The sequence below is a fragment of the Watersipora subatra genome, chromosome 7 (genome assembly GCF_963576615.1).
Source record: "Watersipora subatra chromosome 7, tzWatSuba1.1, whole genome shotgun sequence".
NCBI classification, from domain to species: Eukaryota; Metazoa; Bryozoa; class Gymnolaemata; order Cheilostomatida; family Watersiporidae; genus Watersipora; species Watersipora subatra.
In genome coordinates, this window is record NC_088714.1 from 6,750,054 (window position 1) to 6,765,879 (window position 15,826).

General features: G+C 36.9%; 1 protein-coding gene and 1 pseudogene across 1 annotated transcript; both read right to left on the reverse strand.

The window, feature by feature from the left end:
• Nucleotides 1-1,980: 1,980 nt before the first annotated feature.
• Nucleotides 1,981-13,883, reverse strand: LOC137399783 (solute carrier family 25 member 44-like). The gene is made up of 6 exons (XM_068086010.1): nt 13,782-13,883; nt 11,552-11,896; nt 5,560-5,834; nt 4,743-4,882; nt 2,735-2,862; nt 1,981-2,551 (listed from the first exon to the last, which is right to left on the reverse strand). Exons 2-6 carry the CDS (start codon nt 11,828-11,830, stop codon nt 2,360-2,362), a joined length of 1,014 nt encoding a protein of 337 aa, XP_067942111.1. The 5' UTR covers nt 11,831-11,896; nt 13,782-13,883; the 3' UTR covers nt 1,981-2,359.
• A 563-nt stretch (nt 13,884-14,446) lies between these two features.
• On the reverse strand, nt 14,447-15,545 carry LOC137400376 (uncharacterized; annotated as a pseudogene).
• Nucleotides 15,546-15,826: the final 281 nt, after the last annotated feature.

Sequence of the window (15,826 nt, forward strand, 5' to 3'; positions counted from 1 at the left end):
GTTCTGAACAATGGCGCGTTTCTGTATATCCGGTCTTGAGCTCTTCAGTCCGGGTAGATAACTGTAGATTAAATGCGAGTGGATATCATGTGTTAAATACGAGAGTAATGCGTAAAGAAATTGCCATCGCCAGATTAAAAATAATTATAAAAGGTACTTACGGCTATACTATTACAATAAAACATAATCAACTAATACTATATGATAGTCTAGGTCGAACAGTACCATCTAGCAGCCCTATCCTATCGTTACCGCTACACAGTTGTTCGTTAAAGGGTGATTTCCGGTAGACAGCCGCACGGGCTTCATCTATTTGACTGCTATCATATTTAGCTCTCCAGGCAGCTCCTCTGTCGAGTGCTGTCCTATCTCTATAATTTCACTTCACATGCAGCCTCTTCACTTGCGTTTGAGACACTGCCGAAATCCCAGCTCTATATAATAAGGCTGTATATGTATACAAACTATAATATGATATATTATAGTTTATATATGAGTAAATATATACTATATATGATACATTTCTCTTTTGCCTCTAAGAAACTTCATAAACAGGATGTTTCAACGATATTCAGCATGTTAGGCTATGGTTTTTTTAATTTTTGTACATACATTAGTCTCTCTGAGGAATTATCTAACAAACACTGCCACACTTCCATCTATAAGTATTCTTTAGGAGAAGAAGTCAACCACCAAGCCATGAGGTAGCAGACCCACAGACAGAGACGCACTATAATGAAGCCTTTGCACCACCACAAAATGGCTCCATCAAAAAAAGTGATGATCAAATCTCGACCAGCGGAGAATCTGAGGATAAAGCTACTTATCCTAATGTACAGGAAATTGACAGCGATGGCGTTTATGTGAATGTCGCAGACAGCCTCCAATCCCATTTGTATTATAGCTTGGCTGACAGCCAAAATACCGACAGCAATACGGAAAATATTTACAGCTTGGCAGAACCGATCGAAAATGATTTGGTGATAGAAGAGAATGAACTTTATGGCACTTGACCTTGCTGTATCTTTGTGCTGTCTTGTCTGAGCCTGTTGTACTTTTTACTACCTAATATTTATATCGTAAGCAAACCAGAATACGAGGAAGTAATTGGTTTGTGAGATTTTTGTGAAATGTCCCTGGCATTCTATGCTGTAACATCTGAATAAGTGATACACATCACGTCCATTTTTTCTATCCATCGAAGAACTAATTTTGACATAACTATTTTTTGTACTTGTGCATCAAACTATGGTAGAATTTCATGATGTTAAGTGATTTTACAGAAATCTAGCTACAAATTATCCACATCTTATGACCATGCATGTCGTTATACATACATAGTCTTATGATAACACTCATACATTTATGTTCATTACCACTCCATTACATCTTCTAACTCCTGTTTTATCAATGCATTTGTTCGCCTAATACGGATGCCTACCTACCCAGTGCAATGGTCAGCAATTTTGCAGTCGCAAATCGTACATGACAAAACTAGAGCTGGCCCAGCCAATTTTTTGAGTTATATCCATTGCACCCGCAAGTCACCAATAATCTACTTACAATGGCTTGTTATAGACACACAAAAACTAGCAGGTCAAATTATCCCTGCTCATTTTCTAGCTTCTTGCAAGAGATATTCTTGTGCATTTAGTTTGTTAATAATCAATTTGATTTGCAAGAAAATGGGTACACTGAAAATGTATTTGTTGCAACCACTGGCTGTTGTATAAGGCTTCAATTGGTCAGTCTGCGAGATAAAAACATTCATTACAAATTCGTCACATTTACGCTTTGTGTAAATTCACTTTTGCTTTGTCTGCAATGACATTGTAAACCAGTAATGCAGTAATTAGGGATCATATGCTAAAGTTCACTGTTGGTATTCAGAATAGTATAGCCTTGGACTGCCCAGAGCTACGTTACCATAATACATATTTGGAGCCAGTTAACAATGAAACAGCATATTTAATGCTGCCGTCATATAATAATATATTTGGCATCAAGATTACTGGTAAAATAAGAAATATAAGCCCTTTAGCCTCCTGCAAAGGCTAATCATGACGATACCAAAAGTATGAACTTTGGTGAAAAACCCCAGGAACACGCAGTTGTGTGAACTACACGTGTCATGGCAGTCGCACCTTTGAGTTGACCTTCCTCAGAAACTATCTAAATAGTGCATCTCAAAAATAATATATAAAATTTCCTAGTCCTCTATCCAGTTAATGTGCTGGATAATTCTGCATGAGTAATAAAAATCTATATATTGTCAGAGTACAATATTAACCTAATGTGAACGTACAAAGCTATCGAGCAATCATAACTTAGTCTAGCAGGTGGTGTGAAAGACTTGGCATTACCATCGGACATTCACTTTGTGCTCTTCTAAAAGCGACCAGCGTTTTATCGTCTCGTACCCGAGGATGATGGAGAAAGAAAATATGGTCGATTGGGTCATTCTAGCTGTGAAAGCCTTGGTGAACATTTTAATCCCTTCATACTTCCACAGCTCAGCGAGGGTTGTGAAGAGAGTACCAGTACCACTGACCTGCGACACATGCGGACAATGTCAGAAACAAGATATGTAACATGATGCACTGGTATCAAGGAATACAAACCTCAGTTTTGTAATACCGCCTATCACACAAGCTAAAACGCAATATTGGTTAAGCGAATAATCAACGCCTGAAAACTGATATTAAGTTTGGAGTGAACTCAATCCGTTCCCTACCTGCACTCTCGTCCGGCTGACATCAAGGGGGTTGGTAATTATGGTCGCTGTGCAGCCAGCCAGTGGAGCAGCGATGCATTGCAGGACCAGACGTGGTACCCAATCAGGACTCATTTTGGCCACTAAACCTGCACGAAGCAACATCAATGTCCAAATGAGATATGTACAGGAGTAATCTATTCCATAGATACAGAGAGATGACAACTACAACTTTAATACTGATTACATGTATTTCCAGCAGAAAATATATGTGGGATGTTTTTCTGCTTAGAAGCAATAAACACAGAGGATTAAAAATGAAACAAACAGATGTTGAGGGGCAGTAACTCAACACTTTCAGTTGATTGCTAACTAGCGCTATAAGTAAATTCCACAGACAAAGAACGAGGTGCAAAAGAAAGTGTTAGGCTGGGATTATAAAAAGCTAGCTTGTGCAGTTTAGGAGTTATGCGGTGATGAGTCTTGGACAATTTCAACTCAGATGGACGGAAGACTGGAAGCAATGGATGTATGGTCCTAAGGTGAATGTTTAGAATATATTGGACGGATCTCATCATAAATGTGAAAGTATTAAGAAAAAGAGAGAAGGAAAGCAACTTAATAAAAACAATAAGGAAAATACGGCTTGAGTTTTTGGGTGCATAATGTGAAATGAGGGTCTAGAGAACTTGACGGTAACAGGAAGTATTGAAGGAAAATGGAGCAGGGTCAGACAGCGGGTGACCTACTTGAGAAGCCTAAAAATATATAGCGGTTCAACTAATATAAAGAGAGAGAGAGCAGAGGTATCGGAACAAGGATTGCTGAAAAGAACAAAGGGATAGGAAGTGATGGAAAACCATGATCACCCTCATCCACACAGAACATGGCACTTAGAGAGCTTATGCAGTACTGATTAATAAACGAGCATGAAGACTGTCTATTTGTAAAAAGAGAGCTAAAAGAGTACATGGTATCATGGCATTGTGAAAAGTTACACCAACAGATCCTGAAATTAGTCGAAAATTGATATGATTTAATAGTTAAAACTACGATTAGCAAGATGGCAAAGAACATATTATGGAGTAGGCATGAATATTCACAGCTTCCTACTGGTAATTGCAAACACATTTAGTTCTGGGTTCCAAACATTGTAAAAGAAACTCTTTATAGATGTCTGGTGTTCTTGCCACAAATTAAAACTATAAAACAACAATATGACTTTCGGCAGGCCTGCATATCTATACATCTCTTTAAATAAAACTACTCTGCTGAATACAGAGTCAGGCTAGATACAATACTATGTACATGTATGTGATGGTCAAACCCTTGAGTGATTATCTGAGGATTACGTAGGTTGGAAGACTACATAATATAAATACCAAGGCATAACTACTCAAAATTTACATGGAGAGCACCGCATGAGTTGAGGCTCAACTTAACTGTGCATCTGTGTTGACAACTGAGCTCTGAGCAAATAATTTAGCCTTTGATTTTCTAAAAAGCAAAATACCTCCTGCAAAATATTTATTTGATATTTTTATTTGTAAGTTTGTAACTTATTCTAAACATGATACATTACTGTCTCAAAAGAAATTCATAGAATAAATTCAGAACGACAAATTTCAGCAAAACTTGATGCATAGTTATCTATACATGGATATTCTATTGCTAAACGGAGCAGACAACTCCTCATTTCCTTCAAGTGATTCAAGCTTTACGAGTCAGGATTATGATGAGCTAATAATGATGAACTATTAATGATAAACTTGCCTAGCATGTTATGTAAGTACATACATAGTCTTAACATGCTGAGCAAGTTTATCATTATTGTTTTATTATCACTGTCATCCCATATCAAGCTTACCATGTATGTACCTCCGCTGTCCACCTTGTTAGTGGATAGAGGAGTGTCGGCATGTTGTCTGTTTACCCCTCCAACATGAGAAAGACAAAGAGGAACAATCTGTTTACAAGAAACAATGAGGTGGTGAAGAATGCATAAAGACATCCTAGTAGCGGAACATACCTGAATATTTGTCATAAAGGAGCCACCAGAGGGCGCTGTGAGGAGTGTAGACCGAAAGAGAAATAAAATAGCCTTTATAAAATCCCCTAAGACCATACTTTGTGTATATGGCTTTCATTATTTTGTAGGACGTGCCTAACCTGCAATACAGTAAATGTTTGTATACATTGTGAGAGACGTTCTTCATAAATTACATATGTCATACATTGCAAGTTCCCTAAGTGCGATTCGAATGCAAAAAATACAATCTAAAGCAAGCATGTATTACACTACAATATATATGTATGGCATCTTGACATCCGGTTACTGTGCATATGTATAACACCTCTGTATCACATTACAATATATATGTACAACATCTATGCATTGGATATATACGTGTACACCTATACGTATGTACAGCACCTATGTATCAAATTGCAATATATTGTAATACACCAAACGTAGTATTACAACGTATATATATATATATATATATTAATAACATAGACCTATGAACTATACTAGTTAATATAGTATAGTTAATAGGTCTATGATTAATATTCAGGAAGCTTGATTTATCTCCACTAAATAGAATAACATCCTAGACATCTGAACACCAGAGTTCAGATGTACATATTCTCTTATACGATATCAGGCTAAACAATGAAAAGACAACCCTTTGTTTACCAGTGTACCTTCTAACTTTCCTTGACATTACTAGAACTTTGTGCATAACAAATATATGAGTACTTTGACCATATACATCCTACATACAGGCCACTGCAACCTCAACAAGTATATGAGGTTGCAGTGGCCTACCATCGATCTTACCAACCTTGAACTAGAGTTAGATATCTCTATATTAAGCGTGTTGAGGTGGGTGTGACCGGGTTTGATTGCACGATGGGCATCAGACTTGGGGACTCTGTATGGTTTATGCTGGCTGCCGATCATCATCAAGTGCTGGGAGATGATATCAAGAGGTACGACAAAGGTCTGACTCGCGACGGAGGCGCAACCACCTGACAGGAAGCTTTTTAGCTGCGTAGACTCAATTGAATGATCCTGCAGCCACTGACGAGTGCCCTCATAGACAGTTATGTAAGACATCTAGAGATAAGAAAGTGGTATTTGATATGCGGCGCAAGCATAGATCGCAACATACAGCTTAACCTACAGGCTTGGAATCAGACAAAAGCCTTCTTTATATTAATATCAACAGCTTCCAAAGGTGTGTTATCATGTTTTACTACTGACTTACTTTAATGTAACAGAGAGGAGTTGTCTCCTCATTACAGCTCATATATTTCCATGCTAATCGCCCCTATTACTAAACTAATTTATGCAAGTCTAATGCTCTACTTATGTAATACTAACTAGTACTAATACTAGTACACTTGCAGGTGCACTGCGAGAGATCAAGATGTGTAATGAATAAATGCACAACTAATCTAAAACTAGCTGTGCCATCCGGCGTTGCTCGGGTATTAAAAATCAGCTTATAAACAATAACAAGTGATGAGAGTCGCCTGCCACTTGCTATTAGCCTGGCACATTACCAATGAAAAATTTCAGTAAGCTTACTAATAATAGCTAGGGCTTTTAATGACATTGACAATGACATTTACGCCATGACTTTGCGTCATGGTATTTGTTCCCATCTAGAGACATATATGGACTAGTGAGTTTATCAATCTCTGTGACTGAATCGGTACGCAATGGACAGACAAATGAGATGGTCCAAGATCAAATTTACTTTGGTACAAAGTCTTTATTCCATGATTTTAATAGCTATAGCCGGAATGCTGTCAGATCCTAAAACCTCATACTTTGGGAAATATACATATATAGACTAGCTGTCCTATCCGGCGTTGCCCGAGTATGAAAAATCAGCTTATAAACAATGAGAAGGAGAGTTAACTGCCACTTTCTATTAACCTGGCATAATGCCAATGGAAAATTTTAGTAAGCTAACTTATGACAATCACTTACTTATGCAATCACCCTGCGCGGTATGCAACGCCGTTGTGTATGCGCTCTCATATAGCGACTTATATCAGCAAGCTATCAACGCACTCTCTGTGGTCTATTGGGTAGGGTGATGGACTGACAAACAGTAGAGTCTAAGATCAAATCTTCTTCAGTATGGATTCTTTATTGAAAGATTTTAATAGCTATAGCTGGAATGCATACATACGGACATACTTTAAAGTTGGCTTGCAACAAAATTCACACTACAGTTATTTGGTATCAAAAGATTCACCATGTTTTACTGTGTTGTAGGTGCCAACTATGCGGAAATGCGATTACAAGCTCTTCAAAGCTCAAAAACGAAAAGCCGCCGTATATTGGAATCTCTATATTTGTCTGACGTATTCATTACAGTTTGGTTATTGTCTTGTCACGTGATGTTCTCACGTGAATTGAAAGGTCGATAAAAAGCTCAATATGAACTTATCGTAGCACTAGTTTATGACAAACACTTCGGGTTTTACCGAAGACCCCGTATCAAATATAGATGCTCGCTACTTTACAGTTTTGTTTCGGCATGATCAAATCGTCAAGTCGTAATCTGATCATGTGACCCAATACTTCGCAAATAATTTTTGCAGCACTTTTCGATTATCTAAGGTGACTAACAGGCTCGTCATGATTATCAGACAATGATATGTACTCCATCGAGCTAAAGTTAAAAAATTAAATGAATTTTTACGATAAGTTATAAGATATCAGTGCTAACAGTGACAGTATTACAATGACGATAAAACAGATGCGTAAGAACAATAGACATGGTTTTATTGAATGCGTGAAGTATATTTGTGAAAATATTTCAACGAATAAGGTTGCATGAAAGTGTTGTAAACAGAAACCATTTACCACAACTATGTCACATTTTAGCCTTTTTGAAAAGAGAATCCAAACTATGGCGGTCTGGTGTGGCTGCGATTAACTGTTCGTTTTTGAGCTTTTAAGAGCTTGTAATCACATTCCCACATATTTTGCACCTACAACACGACAGAGTAAGACATGGTGAATCTTTTGGTATCAAATAACTGTAATGTGAATTTTGTTGCAAGTCAACCTTTAAGAAATATATACAGTGAAACATGGATAACTCAAACTTCACGGGACCGAGCGAAAGTGTTTGAGTTATCAGAGCATTCAAGTTATCAGAGCACAGTCACAAGTGAATGTATTTATCAGTAGATACATATACAAACTACATGTATATATAAAACTAAAGTATAGGTTGTTTGTTGTAAGTTAAAGGGCATCTCATGTAGAGTTTTAAAGTATTTATCAGAAAGTATAGATATTTTTATACACTTGAGATTTGTGTGTTGTTTTAGGTGATGTGACAGCCAGAACTTTTTCAGATTAAAATTGGCAAAACCTAATCGCGGTTAAAACGCTCAGAAGACATTTTTTCTTCTGAGTGTTTTACTCAAGATCAATTTTGCCAATTTTAATCTTGAAATGTCTTGTCAGTCACATGACCTAAAACTGCAAACAAATCTCAGCCCAATAGAAAAATATCTATTCTTTCTGATAATTTTTAAAACTGGACATAAGTAAACATTTATGAGCAATGCAAAAAAGCATGCTTTACATTAGATCAGTTGTCTCATTTAAAAAACTTAACGAGTGTAGTCTGTGACAAGGTATTTTTTTGACAAAGATCAACAGTGTGACTTATTGTAGAAATATATTTTAAACAGTTATTATAGTCCTTAAAAACTTGTTAGTCTTTTCTAACAAAATTGGCCCAACGATAGGTACGCCTTCACTACGCACTTGTCTAAACCAAGTGCGACGTTGAACGATCTCTTAGCCTTGATGAATTTTGGTCACATAACGATCTTATTCTTTCTTTTTGTTTAATCCATGTTGACACGGTACTTTTTGGAAGATTTTCTCTTTTTGATAATGGTGATAGCTTTTGTCCTGCTTCGATTTCCTCGAGTACTTTAAGTTTGTCAGAAGGTTTCCACGCTTTTCTTTGCTTGCGTGATGCCATCGTAAAGTAGATGTCTGTTGTAGCGGACGCCAAGCCACGAGCCTATTTGTGACATTTTATCTTTATGTATCCGCATATAATCACTGTTACAATATGTATTTTGCATGCTGTGTCTACCTTTATTAAATTTTTATCGCTAATACCTTCTAACGTTTATAGCTTGGCCGTAACTAAACGAACGTCTTAGCGAACCTATTAATCATTTTCATACGATTTCTTTTTCGGTTCCATTATACGGTACGGGGGAAATTATATGTACACTATACGCATATAAAAAGCGCTTTCGTTAAGACAGCAGAGTAGTCTCAGTTCCGCGACTAGTGGAAACTCCTTCGAAACAAATTGAACGGAAACCACGTTTGTGAATTCGGCAAAAAACTGTTCGAGTTAACGGTGCCGAGGTCGAGTTATATAGAGCCATTTATCATTGCGTGGGAACGGACCAAGCAAATCTATTCGAGTTGACCATATGTTCGATATATCCGAGTGCGAGTTATCCATGTTTCACTGTATATACTAGCTGTGCCACCCCGCGTTGTCCAGGTAATAGAAAAGTCTTTGGACAGAAAATTGATTTGTATTTAACATATAACAACATTTGACATTCTAACTTTCAAACTAGATATCATGAGAAAAGTGTTTTGTCTTATAAACAATGAGAAGTAGTGAGAGTTGCTCACTATTAGCCAGTTTAATAATGTGAGCGAACAGCTTCTCATGACGTTATGCTATGATCCATGTCATAGCAAAGCAGTTAGGTATTTGCTCTCATATAATGACTTATATTAGCAAGCTAGCAAGTTTGATTTCTGTGGTCTAGTGGGTAAGGCGGCAGACTGGTGCACGGCCGTGTCCGAGATTGAGTCTTCTTCGATACGGAATATTTAATCCAAGATTTTAAAATATATAGCCGCACAATCACTCCCACAAATGACAGACTTTGAGAACAAAAAATATATAGACATAAGATGTATGTGGCATGATGGCAGCATTGCTTATTGGTAGTGTGCTTGGCATCCGCATGTACGGGATTGATCCCTGTGTTGTGCAATTTTTCTAACGCTCTTAACTGTCTTCGGACAGACAGTTCTTATTATAGTATAGAATAGCCGGCGTAGCACAGGTATTAAAAACAGTTTATAAACAATCGCAGTTAATGTAGCTGTCGACCACTTGCCATTAGTCTGGTACATTGCCAATGAATAATCTGAGTAAGCTAGTATCCGTATTGTTAAACTTACTAATAAGAGCAGTTACAGCAAGCTTTAGTGACGATGCATAACGGAGAGCGCTACACATATTTTAACCAAGATAGCGACTCATATCGCCCAATAAATCCATCAATCTCATATAGCTAAATGGGCTAGCATATTGCCTAGAGACAGGAGGTTCCGAGATCAAATCGTCTGCGATACGGATTCTTCATTTCAAGGTTTTAATAGCTATGGCTGGACAGACCAAATCACAGACTGACACTGGGATTTATATAGATTATTAGTATTGTGCATTGCAGAAATCACATTCGAGTTTGACAAAGCGCAAGTGGGTTATTCATCAGTTGGTTTGTGTCAAGGTTATGCATATACCATCGTCAATTAAGTTGCACACGTTGAAAGTATCAACTGTGTAAATGAAGATGAGTGATTTATGAGTCATGGTCCAGAATAAACGGTGTGTGTATGCTGTACATATCATAGGTGTACATTCATTATTACAGCATAGTTGAATACATACATGAATGAATCTCACTAGCCCTGTCTGCAGCAGTATTTAAATTTGTGAAATTACTAAGAAACTCGCGGTTAGTGCTAGCATGTCATTGGATAGCTATAATATCACATGCAGACTGCTTTAACTCTAGTCAAATCCTAACTAGTGGCTGTCACAGCTACTGGAATGTTTTTAAAGGTATTTTAAAGAGCTTCGATGGAAGATAACTGTAGAAAATGATTTTATATATCAACCTACATGTTTTGTATGTACTTATAAAATGTTAAGTTAGTATGTGCCTATGCAATCTTTATGACATGCAGACTACCAGTAGGCAGTTTGCATAAGGGTTTATGCAGACTGATATGATTTATGACTGATATGACATAAGGGTTTAACATGATGAACCCTTATGTCCACCATAAGGGTTCATGAGAATAACTAACGTAAGGGTTTATCATGTTACACCTGGTTTGTAATGTTTTGAAGTTGGTGACGCTCCGCGGTAAGTTGCAATACAGTATATCTATATTAACACATCCCACTTTGTCATTAGGTGTGCTTGCAAACAGAAACCTATTTCCATATTTTTGGCCATTTCCATCCAAACTTCATATGCTCTCTGCATTCCACCAGGTCACCAACAATATTTGGTTTCTAAACTTCGCCTGGTTCCCAAGAACCAGCCTAATAAACACCCACCTGCGGACTATCAGATTAACAACGAAAAGGATTCCAGGCTTTGTTAGACTTACTACTAGCACATTATAGTGCAACAGCTAAGTACATTATCTGAAATATGGTAAGGTGCAACAGTCAAGTGAATTATGCTTCACCTAAAAAACTTTTCACGTTTAGTAGAAAATCTCTGATCAGCTATTTATAAATAACTAAATCAATTATCAGTAAAATACTTCCTATGCATTTGAAAGAGCAGAAGAACAGCTTTGTCCACAAACAGTAACAATTAGTGAGGTGCAATACAAACTAATTGAATGGCTGCCTAAGCACCAATTACCATACAAGAAATTCTACTAGTGAAACAATGAGCATATTGGAAATCCTACCTATGGAAAAATGAGCATATTGGAAATCCTACCTGCGGAAAAACAAGCAAAGAATTGACCCAGTATCCACGGTACAGTCCCCTCACGCCTTCTATACGAGAGATCTTTTTGAATGCGTCCCAAGTGCCATTATAGAATGTCTTTTTATTTTGAACCTGAAGTCTTGTTTTAACCAAGCCAAGTGGATAGAGGGTTGTTCGAATGAGCGTGCCTGAAACTAGGGCTAGAGGATAGTATTTAGATTTGTCCATCATATGCAACTCAATCACTTGTATGCCTCGGCCATCTGTCATAGGTGAGCTGTTTTCCATGTTGGCCACAGAAAGGTGTAAATAATAGAAGCACTTTTTGTCACTCACCTCTCTAACCCATTGAACCTGCAAATAGTATTCATTTATCATAAATATTCCAAAACTTTGAGTGCAGATCACTACGCTTTTCTGTAGAGAACTCTGGTAATGTTCCAGACTAAGTATTGCAAACTTTTAAAACAGTTTCAACAAGCAAATCCCAAATTTCATCAAAGGTTGTCTGTCAGCTTACACAGCAGCTGCATTACTTTATAATTATAATTAGAGTTGTGCAGAAATACTACATGGCATTCTACACCATTTTCTTCTATATTTTAGGTTCATTAAACCAATTGTTCTCCTCCTTCCATAAAACTCTTCCAGTTCAGCAACAACGCAGTTGAGCATGCAGCACAAGTTTGCATGCTGACAAATGAATGCTCTAAAATAAGTTGTCTTTAACCTATCTACAATTTTCTTTCAAACCAAGCGATTGACTTCTTCTTTTCTTTTAAACGCATGTTACGCATCAAAACACCAAATACTTGATGGCGCTATAGGCCTATTTAGATAACTGAATAAAAATTTTCAATTGTGTAGCTGTGTTAGTCTAAATTTTTAAAATCATACTAACAAAGTTGTAAGCCTAAATCTCACAGCTTGTTGCTAAATCTGAGCTTCAGTAAACATCAGTTGTTTACAAATCATGACTTGAAGTTAATACCATCGATACTTGATACCATGACTTGATACCATGATACTTGATAACCATGACTTGATACCATCATTTCTAGTTTAAATATAGACTTTGCATTTTCTTCAAGCCAAGATATCCATCTTCTACAAGTTTTAGATGAGTTTTAAGCTTCTTCACCTCTTCTATGAATCTACATTACTATGTTTGTCAACTTCAACAGCTCTCCAGTAACTTTTAGCTTTACGAGGAAGTCTAACAGACTATCAGGTTTTTTGGTAATTGCAAGCGGCGAATAGTCCAGTTTGAGTGTAGCACGCCTAAAGAGTATAGCCTGTACAAGCTGATACAACACAGCCAACTTAAGCTCCTATGTAGTGACTTTCTGTAATAATTACCGACTGCATAGATCCGCTCTCCCTTCACCAAAAAAGGTGTTTAGAAATACAACACTGCCATTTGAGACAGTCATTCAAGAGCTTTTTACACCTCTGCCCCCCTAGATAATAGTAAGTTCAGCCTTGTTTTTCAATGAAAATATCCAGTTTTTCATCATATGGATAATTCATTTTTGCATCTCTTCTATATGGCTGGTCATCAATTTTATCTATGGATAATAAGTTAATAACCCTTCAAAGACTAAAGGATTAGCCAATCCCAGTAGACACTGTCCCATAATGCACTTTTCTTGTTGGTTTGTAGCAAAGAAGTAAAATGTGGCTTACATTTTTTTCTTTCATAATCGGCGCAAATAAGTGTTCATTAACATATTTTTGGTCAAGTGCTCTATATTTTTATAACTATTTATGCGAAGTTTTGATAACCACCAAAAACATCAAATCTTCTATGCATAGTATGACTAATGATGCTTGACTTGAAATTTATGTTCTTTTTTACATCTAAAATATAGAACTGAAACATTTCTTTCAAGTGAAGATTTGACAATAGTTAAAACTAAAATCATAATTTATGAAAACTGTAACCTGAGATTTACCAAAAGGGTTTTTGCATGAAAAACGGACTCTTTAACCTAGCTAATCAAAATGGTAAATTTAAAACCAACTTATGCCGTCGAAAGTAGTCTCGGGTTTGCAGTTATATATGTTGGTTTAATCAATGATATACAGCCCCATTTGGGCTGTATATCATTGGTTTAATTGACGTTATGCATCATGCATCAATTCGGAAGGTAATTAGGTAATGTTTCAAATTTCAAGACTAATAGAAGTGATGCTGACTTAAAAAATTACCTATGATAATAAAATGTATAGTTCTTGCCTATGTAAATTCAGAAAATGAATTTGATCCGATGTTGACATGAAGTAAATTAGATGAGCTGAACGTATGTATCAGCTGTAAGGTCTCCTTGAGACGTTTCGCGATAGTGCTAAACCTATCATTTGCTAAACCTAGTCTAACCTTAGTCTATTGTACATGTAGCTTTCGCGTGATTACTTGTTTGAGTCGCTAGAATGAAAAACATCCATCCAGAGCCGCGAACTTGACAAGCGAAACCATACTGCTTTGCATCCCCCGTGGTGGTAATTCGAGCTATAAAATCGTCCTTAGTTGATAAATTCAGTATTGTCTTTACACATAGACTGGGGTTTCTACAAAATTGAATCGCGTTACTCGTGTTTGACAGATAAACTGAAATCTATCGCTAGAAGGTAACGAGCGTGGCTCGGCTTGTTTTAAGATAAACCATGATGATGACTCTTTTTTGATTAAAAATAATGCAAAAACAGCAAAATGCCCCGTTTTGCTAGCCAAGATGAAAGGTTAATCTTTGAGAGTGTATAAATACAATTTACAGTGTAATTGTTCCTGTACAGATTTTTACAGTGTTGTAATGATATAAACTTGTAACGATGATATAATATATACAGAATGATACTTGAAAATAAAGATCGTATGAGTATTAGATTGGCAATTTTTGAGGTTTATATTCTATAACATCGTTTTAAACATCTTTGTGTGAGACTAAGGAAAGAGATGACTGATTTCCAGTTTTCTGTCGCGGGGTTAGTATGGGCTCTGAAGACATCGTAGTCTGCAAAGAGGTTCATGTAGTGATTCGATGTTTCTTCTTCTATCAAATAGGTGCATATTGGAGTGTATGTTAGATCTAACCTGTATTGGAAGGAAAGGAGCCTGCTATGACCAGTTAGTAGGTCACATAGTGCCCCAACATCCTTTCTGTCGCAATTCAATGGCAGTGGGTGGAGGAACAAATGTTCCGAAGTCAGAGTAGGGAGTATGCTGTATGGGCACATACCATTCGTGAGATGTGCATTCTATTGCCGTATCCATTCATTGTGAATGCAGTTGTTGATCTTGCTTCTTGAAAGATCTTGTGGTTTCAACTCTGTAAGTTTAGTTGTCCGACAGACCAGTTTCCTTATGTCGGACATGACTTTAAGGGTGAGTGTGCTACGAGGTGTGTCAGAGAGCATGGATAGGTTATTAGTTTTTACCAATCCTCTGGTAAGTTGTAATCGATCTTTGGTGTATAGAAGGTTTATAGGGTGGATGTTCGCCAGTAAATGTAGTGATTCGCCGGGAGGGTTGTAGTGAGCTACGAGGAGCAGTTTAATAGGACCGTTCAAAGAGATCTTAGTCTTGTGATCCCATAGGGAGGCACCATAAAGTGTTTTTGGCATGATAACTTGTGCGAGGATTCTTCTTAGGTTTCTGGGTTAGATGAAGGGTTCCAGCGTAGATGAAAGGTTTCAGCATATCCATACGTTGAGTGAGACATTTGGTACTCATGCTGTATTGTTTTTCAAAGGCCAGGTTTTCATCTATGATTATACCAAGGACCTTAGAGCAGTTATAAATTTTTATGGTGTTAGTATTTATAATTGGGTATGGGATATTTCCTTTGAATACCACAATCTCAGTTTTCTGATAGTTGATGAGTAGGTTCCAAGGATCCATCCAAATTTTTATCTTTTGGCAGTTGTTTTCAATTTTCGTCTGAAGTTCTGTCGAGTCTTTTCCAGTCATCAGGACAGTGCAATCATAAACAAGATAAACCATTTCTTGCCTATAGTGTCTTTTCATACCCATGCATAAATCTTTTGTTGTTTACTAAAAATTTTCATGAGTATGAGAACGCAACTGTTGTAAATTATCTTCCGGGTCATGAGTTACCGAATATTTCTCAATGAACAACCGTTCTCGGTGGTGTTTCAGGGTGGTGGATCATACTTTATATATAATCTACTTAATTGGTTTGCTTAATATCATCTCTCATTTTAATTTTTTCTTTTTGCTCCAATTTATGGACGGTCATATTTAATTAATATTAAGAGTAGTTG